Below are 18,822 nucleotides of genomic sequence, written 5' to 3' on the forward strand. Positions count from 1 at the left end.
AGTCAGCAATCAGATAGGCTGAACTGGCAGATAAGGAGTGCATACAGCTACAGTGGTCCTCCTACCCAATCTTCATGGTGGAAATGTAGTCACTGTTCAGAAGAATGATGCATCTAGAAGGCAGATTAAGTTTTATTGATGGCATTTGAAATTAGAGACACTCACGATGTAAGAACTGGAATCAGTAAATGCTGTCATTCATAAATTGCATAGGCAAATAGCTAATTCCGTTTAATTATTTGGTGGGATAAAAGTAGTTTCTCCACAGTTCTAATAACACAGATAAACATTAACGTGGATGTAGCAATTGGTATTTGGAGTGACTGAAATCAAGGAGGAGAGAGATACATTTCTAATTTTAAAAAAATGGATATGGGAACAGATGGGCAGGTGGATTTAACTCCAGGGAGAGATCATTGAATGGCAGAGCAGGCTTGATGGGCTGAATGTGCCTACTTCTGCTCCCAATTCCTACGTTCCTATAATCTGAAGGATTATGGAGAGGAGACGAGTAACTCCAAAAACAAATTTGCAACAGGAAAGTTTGTCGCCAATAAAACTGGGATGGATTAAGACTTCGTCACTACGGTAACATTGCGAGGGAAACTGAGAAAGATCAGTCGTACCCAGACTTACCATTCAGCGAGTTAAGCTCTCATTGAACTTCTACGTATAGTTTTAAAAAAATACATTAATTTCACATAAAATGGTTTTAAAAGATTGAGACGCAAAAAGTAAAGATCCAGTTTTTTTTGGGGCTATTTAAGATATAAAAATGTTCTGGGACCCAGGACAAAAAAAAATTTATTCACATAGAAGGTTCAAATTTGTTCAAAGATTTGGTTCAAAAATGAGCACTCAAACACAAGCAAAATTCATCCAAACCCTCCTCCTTGGAATTAAAATGCAGTTGTAGGGTTTTTGACCATTTTTGTTCCTAATGCGATTGCATAAACGTCTCTCAGTTACTCCACCCAGCTCCAATCAATATATAAATTGACTACTTTCTGGTTGCGTAAGCAATCAATAGAAAATCTGCACATAGAAGATCTTTTGTTTGAATGAGTTACGGCACGTTAAAATGGTGTGGCGGCTAATCGATTGCGTGTGAAAATTGCTACTCCTGCAAGTACAGTGTGATTATGAATGAACACTGGTCTAATTGTGAATAATGACAACTCAGACACCCTTACAAATCCTGGTGTGAATCGCATTAACTCAGATGTACACAGTACTCACCCAACAACATTTGTAGTACATAGAAAATAAGTCCATATATACTGTTTGGCTGATTCAAAGCACTATCCTTTCCAAAAATGATCCCAACAAGGCCAAATCCTCTTCCCCATCTGCAATAAATGATAATTATAATTAAGTAACAAGATAGCAACATCCATGAAATTATTAACTGAAGTCAGAAAACACCATCTGTTTGCATATCTAGCAACATGGAAAAAAATTACACCTACTATTTTTCACCCCCAAGCACACCAGATCAGGCTGATTAAGCTTATAATCATACTGCATTAGATCAAGGTAGAACAAAAACACTTTGGCAGTTATGAAATTTCAGCTGCTTCACAGACAGGTAGAGCTGAAAAAAAGTGCTTATTGTGTAGTCTCGACCCCAGGGACAGCTGCTTGCTTCCATCTTCAGAAACATTAGTTTGTTCAACATCTGTTCCTAATGGTGCAGGGTATAATTTATGCACGTCACAATTCCTGTCCACAGAATGGCATGTTCTTGTCTTAAAAAAAATAATAGCCTCCTTTCACTGGTTCAAGTTTAAAAGGGATAAACAAAACCAGTCTCTCAATATTAGCAACTAGAATGGCTGGAATAGGAGTTGGGAGGGGGAAGAAGATTTGTGTTAACGCGTGATAGGCACACTGGGCCAAGGCAAAGGTTGAAAGAAGGCCCAATTTGATTGAGCTAAAATACTAATGGACAGTGACAAAATTGGGGGAAAGTGTGTTCTTATCCAAAGGAAACAAGCCAGTAAATTTTTGCAGTGGGTTATAGAAAAATAAAAATAATAATGGGGTAGGCCATTCAGCCCTTCAAGCCAACTCTGTGATTCGTTATGATCACGGCTGATCATCCAACTTCCCCCAGCCTCCCCCGCATCCTTTAGTCCCATTCATCCCAAGAGCTGTATCTTAACTCCTCGAAAAATTCAACGTTTTGGGCTCAACTGCTTTCTGTGGAACCGAATTCCAAAGGTTTACCACTTTCTGGGTGAAGAAATTTCTCCTCATCTCAGTCCTAAAAGGTTTACCCCACATCCTTAGACTATGAGCCCTAGCTCTACGCACCCCCACCATCTGCAGCACCCTTCCTGCATCTATCCTGTCTGGTCCTGTTAAGATTTTATAGGTTTCTAAGACATCCCTCTTCATTCTTCTGAACTCCAGCAAATATAATCCTAACCGACTCAATCTCGCCTCACATGTCAGTCCCACCATCCCAGGAATCAGACTAGTAAACCTTTGCTGCAGTTCCTCTATAGCAAGAGTATCCTTCCTCAATTAAGGAGGCCAAAACTGCACACTGTGGTCTTACCAAGGCCTTGTATAATTGCAGCAAGACATTCCTGCTCCTATACTCGAATCCTCTTGCTATGAAGACCGACATACCATTTACCTTCTTTACATTCCACTCCACCTACATGCTTACCATCAGCGACTGGTATACACAGGTTTCATTGCACATTCCCTTCTCTTTATATGTAACATATTATAGACGGCCATTCAGGTAATAACCTGTCTTCCTGTTTTTGCTACCAAAGTGGATAACCTCACAGTGATCCACATTTTACTGCATCTGCCATACATTTGCCCACTCAGCTTGTCCAAATCACACTGAACCATTTCTGCATCCTTCTCACACTCATCTTCCCACCTAGCTTTGTGCCATCTGCAAATTTGGAAACATTACACTTAGTTCCTTCATCTAAATCATTAATATATATTGTGAATAGCTGAGGTCCTAGTAACAATCTCTACAGTATGTCACTGTCACTGACTGCCATTTAGAAAAAGATCCCTTTACTCCTATCCTGGCATTGCAACTATGTCGAATGGAGATAGAAAACCCAGAAAAAAAGCAGCTCAGTTGGATTGAGCGAGAAAAGGTTTTGAACTTCAAATGATAGAACAGAGGTGGCGACTGTTCAGGTGACAATGGGTGTGTCAGCTCTTCGACAGAGCTATCCAATTAATTCCATTCCCCTGTTCTTTTCTCCCATAATCACTTCCTTGAAGTATACATCCAATTCCCCACTGAAAGTTACAACTGAACAAGTACCAATACCCATTCAGGAAGTACATTATAGAGAATGATAAATTGCAGTGTAAAAAAAAATCTCATCAGCCCTCTGGCTCTTTTGTCAACTACTTTAATTCTGCTTGCTCATAAACCCCAGCTTCAGATTTGCTTTCTTTCAATTCCATCCTTCCTTTGTGAAGACAAAACCAAAGTATGTGTCCAATTCATTCATGTTGAACCATAAATGCCAGCATTCACCAGCGCTGAATGGCCTCCTCTGTGCTGTAGATTAAAGAAGAACAGTACAGCACAGGGACAGGCCCTTCAGCCCTCCAAGTCTGTGCCAATTACATTGTACACTTTAGATGTAAAAAAATCCAACAATGTCACACCTGGTCAATTGGACTGAGTTGTATTTAGAGTATGGGAAAATCTGGGATACATTCCGAGGATAAGGAAGTTGAATTAATGAAGGAATCGACAGGGATAAATGGGACAATCTTCGATTTCAATCTACCTTCGCACAATTAATATCAGTGTTACTGTGAAAGGAGGTCAGAGATTTAAAATGAATAGAGGGGCAGTTTGAAAAAAGCTAGATTTTTGTAATTGTGAAACAAGAATACAGAGAGCAAGTACACTGGGATTAAAAAGATAACTGCCTATGGGTAAAACCATAGCCAGCCACCCCAGAACCAGAGAGCAAATACAAGACTGTACATCAGTAGGAAGCAAGTGCCTTCAGAAGGGCAAGGAATATTACAGGCTAAAAGTTAAATTCTTACTAATATTTTTTAGAACACAGATCAAGTACCTTAAGAAACACAAACAATTATCAGTCCTTCCCATTAGCTGGATGTGCGTGCAGTATGGAAGTTTGTACAAAATCTTACCTGAACTTACTCAACTTTTTGTAAAGTTGGTTGGTTCCTCTTGTTTAAAATCTGCTCCCTTTAAATAAACTAAAAATGAACTACACTAAGTAATCTTCTCATATTTGCACTGCACTGTTTACATATTTTACTCCAAATGCTGGCCTATACCACAGCACAAATTCTACAATATTCCACTTTTTTAGTGTACTGAGCCCCTCAGTGACACTTTCCAGGTAAGAGTTCCAGAAGAAAAAAGGAAACAAATAATATGGCAGATTGTCTGTCCTGGACCTCTTATCTTCCTCTATTAAATAAGTTTGTTTGACAAATCAATAATCCAGTTAACCAAGCCCAATGCACCCTATGATGCTTGATGTGTTGTTGATTTTCCAAAAGTTCAAAGACAGCATATTTTCCCTTTATAGGAAAATCTAATATCCTGACTACAATCTGCAGTTCCTGCTCATCCACCTTCGTCTCAATGCTGCCTTTGAAACCAAAGATAATTTTCCGAAATGCTGCGCAGACCACCTTTGTGACTGTTCTCTGCCAACTCCAAGCACAATAATGTTACCTGCTCCCACCACTGCACAGTCACTGCTGGCTCTCCCCCTCATCTGTATACTTATGTATGAATGTCACCCTAAAGCATGGGATCAGCATTCATCTTTGCGCCAGTGACACACCAACTAAATTTTATGGTAGTTCCGTATCGCATCAACTGGATTAAAACTTGGAGGAATAAATCTCCACTCCCTCTTTTAAGCAAAATCAAAAGCTCTCCTCAACTACTGCATGCCTCTCTTCAATTCTATTAGCCTCCCCAACTTCTACCTCAGGCCATGTCTGGTGACGCATAGTGCTGGTAGCTGCTTGATCTCAAATGGAATTTACTTCCCCACATCCAGTTAGTTACAAAGACAATCCAATTTCCACCTTCACGATTCAGCTCACTTTTGTCCCACTGCCACCAGGGCTATTTGTGATCCATTAGTTCATGATTCCACTGCTTGTGGTCTCCCAAATGGCATCCCACTATTCTAAACCCAACTCAAAGTCCTCACCTGTTCAAACATTCCATCATCTGTGCTCACAAATCAAGATCTTATCTGATTATTCCTCCACTGTCTCACCACACCCACACTATCCCACAGACCACTTTTAATGCTGCTTTGAACCATCACTCCCAAAGCTATGGTATCACCTAGCGTATTTGTTACATCAATGTCAGCTGTGCTTTAATCCATCAGTCAGTATACTCGACAAATTCCCCGCTAAAACTATCACAACTTATTTTCTCTTCCCACCTGACTTTAGCAATGTCCAATCAAAATTTTTCAAACAATAACCCACTCTGTTCTACTTTTGCTTTTCCCACCTCTCAACATCTTTTTCCTTTGTGTCGCAAACAGCGCTATATAAATGAACATTACAGATGTATGCTAGATATTAAATCTTCAAACAAGCATTTCAATTTGTTTTTTTGGGGAGGTAGTGAATATTTCTAATGTGTGTTAAATTTACAACAGTTGGGGTGCTGCAGATAGATCTTAATACTCCTAAGCTTTAGGGCAGACCAAAATGGAGGGGAAAGGATGTCTGCTCCTGATAATTAACTATTGATCAAGGCTGGAAAACGCAGTCTTGGATGCAGACAGGACTAAACATGTCTGTGATCTAACTCCCCCTCCCCAGGACAACAAGTGGACTGACAACATTCCCAATCTCGGGTCATAGAGTGAAAAGACCAGAATGTTTCAGATGATCTTTAGCCAAATGAAAGATTATACGTTTGACGTATGACCAGGAAGAGAGGCAGCATCACTTTTTTGATCGAAAACTCCGGCATTTTCAAATCTGTTCAACCGAAGATGAATTTAGACTGCACTATGGAAAATGGATTGAAAAGCAAGCTGTCCGTTGGAAAAAAAGAGTATAATATAATTCGGCAAAATATTGTGTCAGTTTTGGAGTTGGATTAATTATTAAAAGCAGTAATAGGCTGGCTAACTGCCAGCATTATATAATCATGGGCATTTCTATTTACTACTATAAATATTTGTTCAACCAACATTATACATCATAATTTGCTTTCAGAGTCAGAATTGTGCTCAGTAGCTGGAAACATATCCATGATGTCTTGATGTGGATTTTTTTTTAAAACCTTCCCCACCATTCTTCACAGTTTGCAACAAGGTGGACGATACAGATACTGATCTCAATGTATCAGAAAGCAGCAACACCAAACAGGAAACCTTTGCAAACAGTGTCAACTATATATGTACAACTATACATGTATATGCCATAAGTAACCAGCACTACTGACAATATTTAACAAACAAATTGAACTGTCTTACTTTTAACAATGAATCAGGAGATATTCTGACACCTTCTACAACATTCCAAGTATTGCTCATTCTAGGACAAAGTACCTCCTGTTATCAGTCTCAAAGAAGGAGTTTGAACTCACACCCAACTTGTAATTTAATACTGTTTTAATTTTCCATCCTTTAATTATTTCTTATACAAGGTCAGCTCTCACATAACTTTATTGAAGGTTGAGTAATATGAAGGTTCCTCAATCTGACTAGAGCTTTGCTTGTAATTTCCCCATTAAAAGCATCTGTTCTCCATTCAGGTTCTGCAAGCATTGTTGTTTATTGCATGGAGAAATAGTTGGCTCCTATGCACATCGTCCAATGGTACACCATCCCTCCTCATGACTTTTTTTAAAAAAAGAGCCTTTACTGCTGGAAATTGCAAATCTTTGCATTGATGTTTTAGTCCAGTCCATCACACAAAGCAGCCTCCCATCCATTGATTCCATCTGCACTTCGTGCTGTCTCAGAAAAGCAGCCAGCATAATGAAGGACCCCACAAACCCTAGACATGTTCGCTTCCACCTTCATCTGATGGGAAAAAGATACAAAGGTCTGAGATTGCATACCAACCATTTCATGAAAAGCTGCTTTCCTATTGCCATCAGACTTCTGAATGGACCTACCTTATGTTAAGCTGCTCTTTCTCCTCACCCTACCAGTATCTGCAACATTCTGCACCCTTTCATTTCCTTCTCCCCTATGAACACTATGAATGTACATTTTATCTGTATAGTGCGCAAGAAAAAATACTTTTCACTGACCCAATACGTGTGACAATAATAAATCAACTTAAATCAATTTTTGTCGCTCTTGTTTTACCTTACAACAGGCTTACTTATCCATCCACTTTGGCATAGCACATGCCAACTGGGGCCACTGAGGTTATCTGAGGGTTTATTTTTCCCCAACAGCCAAACCTATTTTTAAATTAAAAAAATACAACCTACAATGTTGTAAGAACAAAAGGTCAATACTTTAACATAGCCATTCATCACGGGAACCAGATGAATCCTTAACTCTTCACCTTAAAATTGTCAGGGGATCCATCTGGCTTTAGCAGTCAGATTTTACGCCTTGGAGGTAATGGTGCATAAATCTGACTCATCAAATTGTCTGAATGTCAGCCTGCTTGGATTCTATTAGCATTTGCACCACCAACTTCCCATCGGAATCTGCACAAGTTCCTAACTGACAAAAAAAGCATTACCGCATTTATCCAAGAAGAAATCGGACAAAGTCACGAACTAACGAATTGTTTATTGATCTTACAGTCACAGTTAGTAGCACCTAAATACTGACTATAGAAACAATCTGTATACGGGTCAACTGACAAAATAAGTAACAGTTGCTGCAAAAGCTATAATCACAATAATTCAGCAGTAACTGTTTCGGATTATAAATTGAGATCGTGTCCGAGACTGATATAAATTGGTGTGATTAATTCAGGATTAAACTACTTTGACTGCTGAAATATTTTTAGATAGTTGGTATATTGGATAGATTAAGTTGATAAGCTTGTAGTTAGCTATAGAACTAATGCAGCCTGATCAGACATGTTTTTTTCCACAGAATCCCTACAGTGCAGAAGGAGGTTATTCAGCCAATCGAGCCTGCACCGACAACAATCCCACCCAGGCCCTAACCCCATAACTCCACATATTTACCCTGTTAGTCCCCCTGACGCCAAGGGGCAATTTATCATGGCCAATCAACCACAATCGCACATTTTGGACTGCGGGGGAAACTCGGGGAAACCCAAGCAGACACAGGAAGAATGTACAAACTCCACACAGACAGTGACCCGAAGCCAGAATTGAACCCTGGTCCCTGGCGTTGAGGCGGCAGTGCTAACCACTGTGCCACCGTGCCGCCCAAACTGGATAAACTTGTTGTCTCATCTCCCTCTGGGTAGAAGAGGGAGTTTACAGGTCCACACTGTGCAGTGGCTTTATAACTTTAAGGATGGAAGGTGGCGTGAACCTGTCAGGCTGAGTAAATACCAGTCTGCAGAGCTGTTGTACATAGCCCCTGGGGATCCCCTGCGCCTGGTAAATTCACCTTCCACATCAGTTGCTGTATTTAGATTATCTGGCTTAAATCTCACCTCCTTTGACCTCAGGAAAACATGTACATTATGTGGCACATATCTGCCTGGTATTGCCACACAACCTTTGATGGAAATTTACCTGTTGATTTTAAAGCAGCAGTCTTGCAAAAATGATAAAATAAAGATTCCAACACCAGCGACCAGAGCAATCATGAAAGGAATTACATTTAGAATAAGAACCAAGAATTGAAGAGTTTAGTGTCAAAAGCTAAACTCTTTGATTTCCATAGACAACCTAAATCATGTAATATGTATTAAAAGAGTTCAGATCATTCAATGTCAATCATGTCACACAGCCGCGTCCCCAATGACCCCCAAATCAAAGAAGCACCAACACCTAAACATGCCAGGTCACTTACTTGGTCTTGTCAGTTCTTTACTAAGGGACCACAAACAAATCCAGATAAGACAGGACATCTCTACGTCCATCATAATGAACACTGTGCGCCCATAGTCTTGAAGTCTCAACTTGCATTCATAACAAGGAATGTTCTATTTGTGTCAGCCATGACGGTGTAATTCGTACAAGCCCTCTCCTAGCATTTAGTATTAAGTTGATTTCATTTTGAGGACGTACGTGAAAGGAAATTTTGAGAGCATTTCTGCCCCCCTCCCCCCCAAGAGAAATATTCCCCCAGCAAGTGCAGCATGTTTGCATCCAACTTAGAATATTCTGAAGCCCATAAAGTGCTAGTCCAGTCTGCTTGACTAAGAAACTTACCTAGACTTTAGTATCTGCAGGCTACCAAATTACAGAATAACCACAGCCAAACCTTTCATACGCATGCTACAATACTCATGGAGATCAATGACTCTTAAAAAGATCAATTTTCCCAGTGACCAACAGAAAGAATCACACACTAAATTTCACATTTTAAGACTTTTATTGAAACAAACTAAATTCAACACAACACACCAAACCACAGAAAAAGGTACATCCCCATGAACTAAATAACACATGACATTTCCACTTTATACTCTATATGTAGTCTTGAAAATTAAGTTTCAAACTTCTTCCAGTTTTTCAGCAGACTCCCTCCTCCTTGTCACACCAGAGTACATTTCTCAGTCTTCTCAGAGTAGAACAACATTCAGAATATCCCCAAACTGACTGCCAGCAGGGAGGGCCACTCCAGTCAAGTCCTTGCTTCTTAAATCTCCATGTCCCAATTCTGTGAAGACAGCCAGTTCTCACCAGCGTCCTGCTTGGTGGCTAACACAACAAAAAACAAATCTTTTCCTCCATTTTTCTCAGCAGCAGAAATTTTTGTCATCCTCTCCATGTTTGTGGGTCCAGAAAACCAGTTGCCCTCTTCTGTCAAGGTGTGAAACCTGGCCCTCGAGTTTCTCTAGGTTTCATTTACAAATGACCCAGGGCCCATCTCTGGGCAGAGCTTAGTGTGATCACCATTCCCCATTCCAGGGCATCCATTTTTTAAAAACCTTAAATTAAAGGAAACAGTTTAAATCATAACAATCTTACGAAGTTCAAAGTTAGTAACAACCCACCTTCCCTCCCCAAACTCAACAGAATCTTACACCTGCGGAACACATCTGAAAGCAAGATTTGTATTACTTAGGTAATAAATAAGTTTTTCATAGCAGTCAAGGTGACTGCAAAATAACAAGATGGCTAGTGAGGTATGAAGAGTTAGCAGCCTATAAATATTTAGTCAGTTCTTCATATTTTTCATTACCACAACCAAATAAGCTCATTTTGTTGAGACCGCAGTAAAAAAAAGTGTTCAGAACAAAAACTGCAACAGGCACACCAATCAGTCTTCACAGCATTTGAAACACAATCCAGTATCATCCATATTCCTTCTCTACTCTCATATCCAGCATAATTAAGGACCGCACGGACCCCGGACATTCTCTCTTCCACCTTCTTCTGTTGGGAAAAAATACAAAAGTCTGATGTCACGTACCAACCACCTCAAGAACAGCTTCTTCCCTGCTGTCATCAGACTTTTGAATAGACCTACCTCAGATTAAGTTGATCTTTTTCTACACCCTAACTATAACTCTAACATTACATTCTGCGCACTCTCCTTCTCTCTATGAACAGTATGCTATGTCTGTACAGTGCACAAGAAACAATACTTTTCACTACATGCTAATACATGTGACAATAATAAATCAAATCAACATAAAAAGGACCAGTTCTGATCTTCACCCATTTTCCTGATCAGTTTAGCTTGCTTTCTAGTAATTGACTGATCGGTGGACAATTCTTCTGGCAATATGATTAACTGATGGAAGCCAATGACATTATTATTGGTCAACCTCATCACTACAACTCAATCCCATTTTAGTCAGCACCTCAGTTCAAACAGGCTTCAGTATTTCTCTCTGTCCCAGATTCATTCACCATCCCTCTCCAGTGCTATTGTCCCATCTTAGGTGTTTTACATAATCGAAAAAATTCACTTTTGCGTGTTTTTGCCGTCAGACACCTGTCTTCAATCACGTCATCAATATGTAACAGCTTCACTGTCAGCCTAGAGTCTTTCCTGTTTTTCCAGGTTGCTATTTCTTTTCACTACGATTATCTCCATCAACAACTCTGTTTTCATCATGTTCAAAGTTCGATGGCCTACTCCTGCTCCTATTTCTTATGTTCTTATGTTCTTCATTTGTCACTGCTAGGCTCCAAGGGCCAGCTTCCTTCATGGTCTAGAGGGTAAAAAGTGCAATCCAGTATAGGACTACTAAATCATACAGCTCAATAGGGTGCTACAACATGCAACGAAGGATAACTGGGTTCAGCCATCTGTACCCTACCCAGTTAAACCTTCTAGATCCAATTGGGTGAGGTATCAGAGAATTTGAAGGATCTGTCAATTAACGGTCTGGTTTTGGCAGGCAGCAGTGAAGGAATAGTACCGCTTCTTCACTGTACTTACAGTTGCCCACAGACCTCTACACAGGCAGTTGAGCAACGTACAGCTTCTGGAGATCAACAAGCACGATAGGGAATCTGTAGCATAAGATATACGGCAAGCATCTGCACGCATCTTCAACCACATTAAAGTATCTCCACTGAGGTGTGCAGACTTTAAACCAGGAAATGTAAATTATGTTAGCTAATTCATCACAAAACCTTGTACAGAAAGGGAATGAAAGGGGTTGAGTGATGGAGGTAAAAAAAAAAGCAAAATCAATTTCAAGTTTGTATCTCCCAATGATTTAATTCTGAAGGAGTGAGATTCTACATTTCTAAAAAATAGAAGTTCTGTACCAGAAAAGTAATTAAGCCTTACCACAATGTTTAAAAATAATCTGTGTCTGAATGTGCTAGTCTTATCGTTATCTGGCATGTTCAGTGGATACTTAATAAGTACAGCAACTGTACGCCTTACTTAGATTTCAATGCAGACTCTATTGTTGAAGTGATGCGCGGCTTATGGAAGAGTGGCAAAATCAGACAGAAACTTCTGGATTTCAGCATTTAACTGTACAAGTGCAGACTCAAAGATGCTGCTTGATATACTTCGTAATACCAAATCATATAATCCCTACAGCGTTGTAGGGAGCCCATTCGGTCCATCAAGCCTGCATCAACAATAATCCCACCCAGGCCTTAATCCTGTAACCCCATGTATTTACACTGCTAATCCCCCTGACACTAAGGGGCAATTTATCATGGCCAATTATCCTAACCCACACATCTTTGGATGGTGGGTGGAAACTGGAGCATCTGGAGGAAACCCACGCAGACATGGGACACTGTGTAAACTCCACACAGACAGTGACCCAAACTTTGCAGGGACAGCAAATTGGTGACATTTCCCCCACCCATAGGTCTCCCATTTGTAGGTGCGATTCAACTAACAGAATTCAATATTTTGGCATGAAACTGGAGTAGAGGCTGAAGATTAGCAGTAATCACACTGAATGGCAAAGCAGGCTCCTAGTTTGTATGCTCACACATAATGTCATAGCCATCTAATTTGAACAGTTGCGCTCTATGTGGTAAGCGAGCGCAGTGAACCTGGTCAGAAGTACAACTGGCTGGATATTTGTGGTTCACGAAGGGGCGAGGGGGAGAGAATGAGAGTCAGTGAGTCACTAGCTGTTAAAAAGGGGTGCTTTTCTTTGGTGGAATTACAACAGTGGTCCAGGGACCTTGAGGAAATTGTTTTCCAACATCGAGGGAGTGTTGCTGCAAGAGGTGCATTCAAGGAAGGCAGCCCAGCTCAAAAGAAAAGGTCACCTGCCTGTGAAGGTACAGTGAAAACTACAAGAGATTGTGGGATGGCAAGAAAGTGAATGGAGTCCCTCAGGAGAACGCGGTTTGAAAAATTAGCCACACATGGTTAGTAAGAGGACTAGATATGTTTAATTGCAGTTTGGATTAGGAAATAAAAATAAAGGAAAGTGGCAAGATGAAAAGGTCTGAGGGCTTGTTGATCATTGTGAATGCTTGACCTTTGGTCAACGAATGGTGGTAACTGTTTAAATAAAACCAACATTTACTTCTACTGTGTAAACATATGCTGACTGTACTTCCCCAGGCTGGTATACATGTGACTTCAGATTTATAGCAATGTGATTGACTCTTAACTGCCCGTTAAAGTGGCCTAGTCAGCCACTCAGGTCAAGGGCAATCAGGGATGGGCCACAAATGCTGGTCTTGCCAGTGATGGCTACTTTCCAACAAAATATTGGAAAAGATAACGAATAACATTAGTGCAAACAACTAACTAGGACTAGTCAGCAATTCCTGTTGGATAACAGTGCCCCAGTCTATATGATGTGGTACAATAGGATCAAGGTTTCTAGTATGAGGTGTGCCAAGACAAGTGTACTCACCTCTGATACGTTACGACAAAGCACACATGGCACAAACTAGAATCATAACCTACAAGGCCTTCTGAAAATAGCTAATATCCAGATACTACTAATGTAGAAGAAAGGACACACAATTAGCTTATACTGTGACAAAAACATTCATAAGCATATTCTGAAATGTTGTCTCAGAAACAACATGCATGATGCAGTTAAACACCCAGGAGGAGGAATGTGGATTGGCCAAAGGGAATGGGTTTCTAAACATTCAAATTTCTACTATCTGTAGGCCTTATGTTGCTTCCAGACTGTTCAGAAACATCAGGAATGTGAAGCTGAGAGTGCAGCGCTGAGGAGCTTTTGCTCAAAGTCTGTGGATGAAGCAGGGGAGGGAACAGTTGGGGGTGTACACCCATTACATAGTCAATGTTAAAATGCAGCAGGACTTGGCCAGTATCTAGGCTCAGACTGATAAGTGGCAAGTTACAAGTGCCAGGCAATGACCATCTCCAACGAGAGAGAATGTAACTATTGCCCCTTGAAATTCAGTGGTATTACCATCGCTGAATCTCCCACTATCAATATCCTGGGGGGATTATCATTTATCAGAAAATGAACTGGACAAGCCTTTTGACTACTGACTACAAGAACAGCTCAGAGGTTAGGAACTCTGTGACAAGTAACTGAGCTCCTGACTCCCCAAACCATGTCCACCATCTCCAAGGCGCAAGTTAGTAGAGTGATGGAATACTCTCCTTGACGAGTGCAGTTTCAACAATATTGAAGAAGCTCAACACCATCCAGGTCACAGCAACCGCTTGATTGCTATCCCTTCTGCAAACATTCAATAATTCCTCCACCATTGCTAAACAGTAGCAGCCGTGCGTACCGTCTACAAGAAGTACTGCAGAAACTCACCAAGACTCCTCAGACAACACCTTCCAAACTCACAACCACCATCTATAAAGTCAAGATCAGCAAATACCAGGCATCACCTGGAGGTTCTACTTCAAATCACTCACCATCCTGACTTGGAAACATATTACCCATTCCTTCACTGTCACTGGATCAAACTTCTGGAATTCCCTATCTATACATGACGTGGAGATGCTGGCATTGGACTGAGGTAAACACTGTAAGAAGTCTCACAACAGCAGGTTAAAGTCCAACAGGTTTATTTGGTAGCAAAAGCCAATAGCTTTTGAAACACCAGCACTTCGAAAGCTAGTGGCTTTTGCTACCAAATAAACCTGTTGGACTTTAACCTGGTGTTGAGAGACTTCTTACGGTGTATCTATACCTCAGGGGCTGCAACAGTTCAAGAAGGCATTTCATCACCACCTTTTCAAGAGCAAGTGGGGAGGGCAATAAATGCTGGCCTAGCCAATGAGGCCCACGTGCATAAACGAGAAACGTCATATCTAATTTTATTAGTTGCATTTTTCCATTAACAACAGAGTTGCACAGACTGTTATCTTAAAAAATATCATAAGAGTCATTACACTGTATTGGTAACCAGTTACAATCTCATAAAGAATCATCACTGTTGGAAGATGCCTGTAACCAGGTCACAAAGCGATATCCTGAAGGATTCACAGCATTGCTATTCATCTACTTTATTACTGATCTGGATACGGGGCACAACGGAACCATTCCTAAGCTCACAGAAACCAAAAATGAAACCAAATGATGGGAATTTAAATCAAATCAAAAAGTCGCCAGCAGATTTGGATAAATTGCAGGGCAGTGCTCAGAGGTAAAAATTCCTCAGTGAGGTTGAATGCACTTATGCATTTAGATTTGGAAACGATAGACAGATGTATATCATACAGGGGTACCAGCTAAAGGATCAAGGGGGGACAGGGGATATCAGATTAAAATAAACGCAAAATGGCACAGATGTTGGAATCTGAAACAAAAGCAGAAAAATGCTGGAAAATCTCAGTAGGTATGACAGCATCCGTCGAGACAGAATAGAGCCAGCATTGAATCTAAATAATCCTAAACCTTTTACATTATGCTCAGTTACTTTGGTCAATTTATTGAATACGCTTTATTCAATTCCACCACCCCTCCCTACCCTCATAGTATAAATCTTTGCTCTTTTTCCTCTAACTCTGACGAAGGATCATCTAGACTTGAAACAGTGGCTCTATTCTCTCTTCATAAATTCTGTCAGACCTGCTGAGCTGCTCCAGCATCTTTCTGTTTTTATATCAGATCATTGTTCACAAAACAAAAGTCCACAAACCCACCGAAAGATAACAGCATTTTATACTGTCTTGCTAAAACACAACATAAAACCAGCAATATGAACAAGCCAAAAGGATGACAGGACTCGTATGTACACAAAGAAAACCCTTAGGCAAGAGAACAAAGCCTGCCTTCTCAGCGTCATATCTATAGAGAGCGAGATTGTGGAACTCATCACCATAGGGAGTTGTAGTAATGAACATTCTGATGCATTTATGGTGAAGCTAGATGAGGGAGAAAGGGAATTGAGGATTATGCTACTAGAGTCATATGAAGAAGTTCAGATGGAGTATGAACACCAGCATGAACTGGTTGGTTGAATGGCCTATTTCTGTATTGCATATTCTATGTAACTCTGTGCAAAGTCACTGCATACAGATTATTGAAGCAAGTCATCAGCATGGATTTGTTCAAGTTACTCAGAAGGAAGCTACACAAATTTCTCAGACAGCAGGGCATTGCTGGGATTTATAATTACTGCACTCATGGAACCTGGTTCAACTATTTTGAAATCGGGAGGGTGGGGGAAATTCCCCAGCTCTTTCTATACCATAGGCTTCTACCTCCCCCAGGAGGTTACATGATTGACGAGAAGTGGGAATGGAAGTGACCAGTGCAGTCGATGGCTGCACCAGGTTTGGATGGGGCAGATTTGATGGACTTGACGATCTTTTCCCACGTTCTTTATAATAACATACGTACATCACACAAATATATTGGCACCTTACCTCTCTTAGAAGGCACTCCATCCTGAAACTTTTGCTTTCAGACTGTTGCTCATCCTGCAGGGGTGGCCAGGACCTGGGGTTTGGAAGGAAATGGGTTCAGACGAGGTGATATTCTCTCAGTGAGCACACATCTGTCCAACCCAGTTAGTGCCAGTTAGGTGCCTTCTCAGACAAGACTGTGCATCTTCCGTCTTCTAAATGTGACTTCATACCCCCTTAACCTAGATTGTAGCCATTTCAAACATCAAAATTCCAAGTTAACTAAGTCCCTCAAATACAATCCACAAAATTGCCATGCTCCTCAAACATGTTCAGTAAGTGTTGGGCAACACTGCATCTCAAATGCACGCGGACTTCATTTTACTAAATTTACCCGTCTCGTTAAGGGTGCCTTCTGATATTTTTTTCCACAAATTCTAGGCTTATTGGGTCACCTCAATGTCCTTTTTGGATTGGCATTGACCACTTTACAGTCCTCGAATACTGATTTCATGTTTATTGATTCCTCAAAGTAGTGACAATGATAACCGATTTTGCAAGTCACTGGAATGCTATACTCCCACTTAAATTCCATTGAGGGCCTGCTGCCCTGTCTTCCTTTAATTTCCTCAACCAACTTGCTATCAGCATTAGAAGAAAAGTGACAAACTTAAAAATGTACTTTTCTCAAAGTATTCTATTGTGCAATTCAGAGGGAATTGGACAAAACATCAGTGGAGTAGAAGAATTAAGAGGAGACCACAGCCTAAGAAATTTTAAAATTACATCTAAATTATCTTTTGTAAAACTTTTTACTTCCATCATATCATGATTCATCTTGCTCGCAACCACTTCAAGCTTTGCGTCCTTTCTGACAGGCTTCCACTTAATAAAAATTAGTGCAAATGGCTTATTTAATATCAACAATTTTTAACCATCTGAAAATAAACAATCCTCTCCTCCCAAGAGTCCCACTTTGCATTTCATAATCCTTTTTAATCATAGAATCCCTACACTGCAGGAGGCCGCCATTTGGCCCACCATACTATAAATCTCCGCGGGTAGAAATACGGTAGGATGAGAGAAGAATTGGCGAATGTGGACTGGGAGAGCGCGTTGGAGGGAGGGTCTGTTAAGGAGCAGTGGAGGATCTTTAAGGAGATCTTTCTTGGTGCTCAACGGAAATTTATTCCGATGGTCAAAAAGGATAGTAAGAGGAGAGGTAATAAGCCGTGGATAACGAAGGAGGTGAAGGAAAGTGTTAAACTAAAAGCGGAGGAATTTAGAGTAGCTAAGAGTAGTGGGCGAGAAGAGGATTGGGAGAGGTTTAAATGTCAAAGATTGACAAAGAAGTTGATAAGGAAGGGTAGGAGAAACTATGAAGCTGGGCTAGCGCTTAATATAAAAAAGGATAGCAAGAGTTTTTATAAATATATAAAAAGGAAGAGGCTGGCTAGGGTGAATGTTGGTCCTTTAGAGGATGAGAAAGGGGACCTAGTGGTAGGGGATGGGGATATGGCTAAGGTATTGAATAACTTTTTTGTTTCTGTCTTCACGGAGGAGGACGTGAATAATTTGCCGGGTGTTAGCGATAGAAAGGTGGTAGGACTGGAGGGTCTTAATGACATTACTGTTACTAGAAAGGCGGTGCTCGACAGACTTGAGGGGCTGATTGTGGACAAGTCCCCAGGACCGGATGGAATGCATCCGAGGGTTCTGAAAGAAATGGCGGAGGTGATAGTGGATGCCTTGGTGGTTATTTTCCAAACGTCGCTGGATTCCGGGGAAGTGCCGGATGATTGGAAAACGGCTAATGTTACGCCGTTGTTTAAGAAGGGTGCCAGGCAAAAGGCGGGGAATTATAGGCCGGTTAGTTTAACATCTGTGGTAGGTAAAATGTTAGAATCTGTCATTAAGGAGGAAATTGCGAGGCATCTTGAAGGGAATTGCTTGATAGAGCAGACGCTGGATGGCCTACTCCTGCTCCTATTTCTTATGTTCTTACTTTGCTCTCAGCTCAAAAGAACAGTCATCTAGGCTCAAAATATTAGCTCCATTCTCTCCCCACAGATATTGTCAGACCTGCTGAGATTTTCCAGCATTTTCTATTTCTGATTTGGCCCATCAAGTCTGCACCAACTCTCTGACATAGCTTCTTGCCCAGGACCACCCTATCCCTGTAACCCCACATATTTACCCCACTAATCCCCCAACCTACATGTTGTGGGATATAAAAGGGTAATTTTTAACATGGCCAATCCACCCAACTTGCACATTTTTGTATTGTGGGAGGAACTTCACTGTTCTTGGTATTTTTGAATTAATTCATTATACTCTCTTAGCTTGTCTTACCCCAGTTTTAACATCTTATTTTCTCATTCTCCTTTAATTCTTCATTGACCTGAACTTTGCTGTGGTGGGGCACCTAACAGCATCTGCC

At 40.7% G+C, this 18,822-nt stretch overlaps 1 protein-coding gene across 1 annotated transcript in view; it reads right to left on the reverse strand.

Annotated features, from left to right (window-relative positions):
* The window catches only part of vkorc1l1 (vitamin K epoxide reductase complex, subunit 1L1), a 48,559-nt gene that overhangs the window by 9,835 nt on the left and 19,902 nt on the right, over nt 1-18,822 (reverse strand). The window contains exon 2 of the mRNA XM_080210534.1: nt 1,240-1,349. Within this exon, the coding sequence (XP_080066660.1) occupies nt 1,240-1,349 (110 nt within the window). The remainder of the gene's footprint in view (nt 1-1,239; nt 1,350-18,822) is intronic.

This window comes from Carcharhinus amblyrhynchos, chromosome 23 (assembly GCF_965287045.1).
Source record: "Carcharhinus amblyrhynchos chromosome 23, sCarAmb.v2.hapA, whole genome shotgun sequence".
In the NCBI taxonomy this organism is placed as follows: Eukaryota; Metazoa; Chordata; class Chondrichthyes; order Carcharhiniformes; family Carcharhinidae; genus Carcharhinus; species Carcharhinus amblyrhynchos.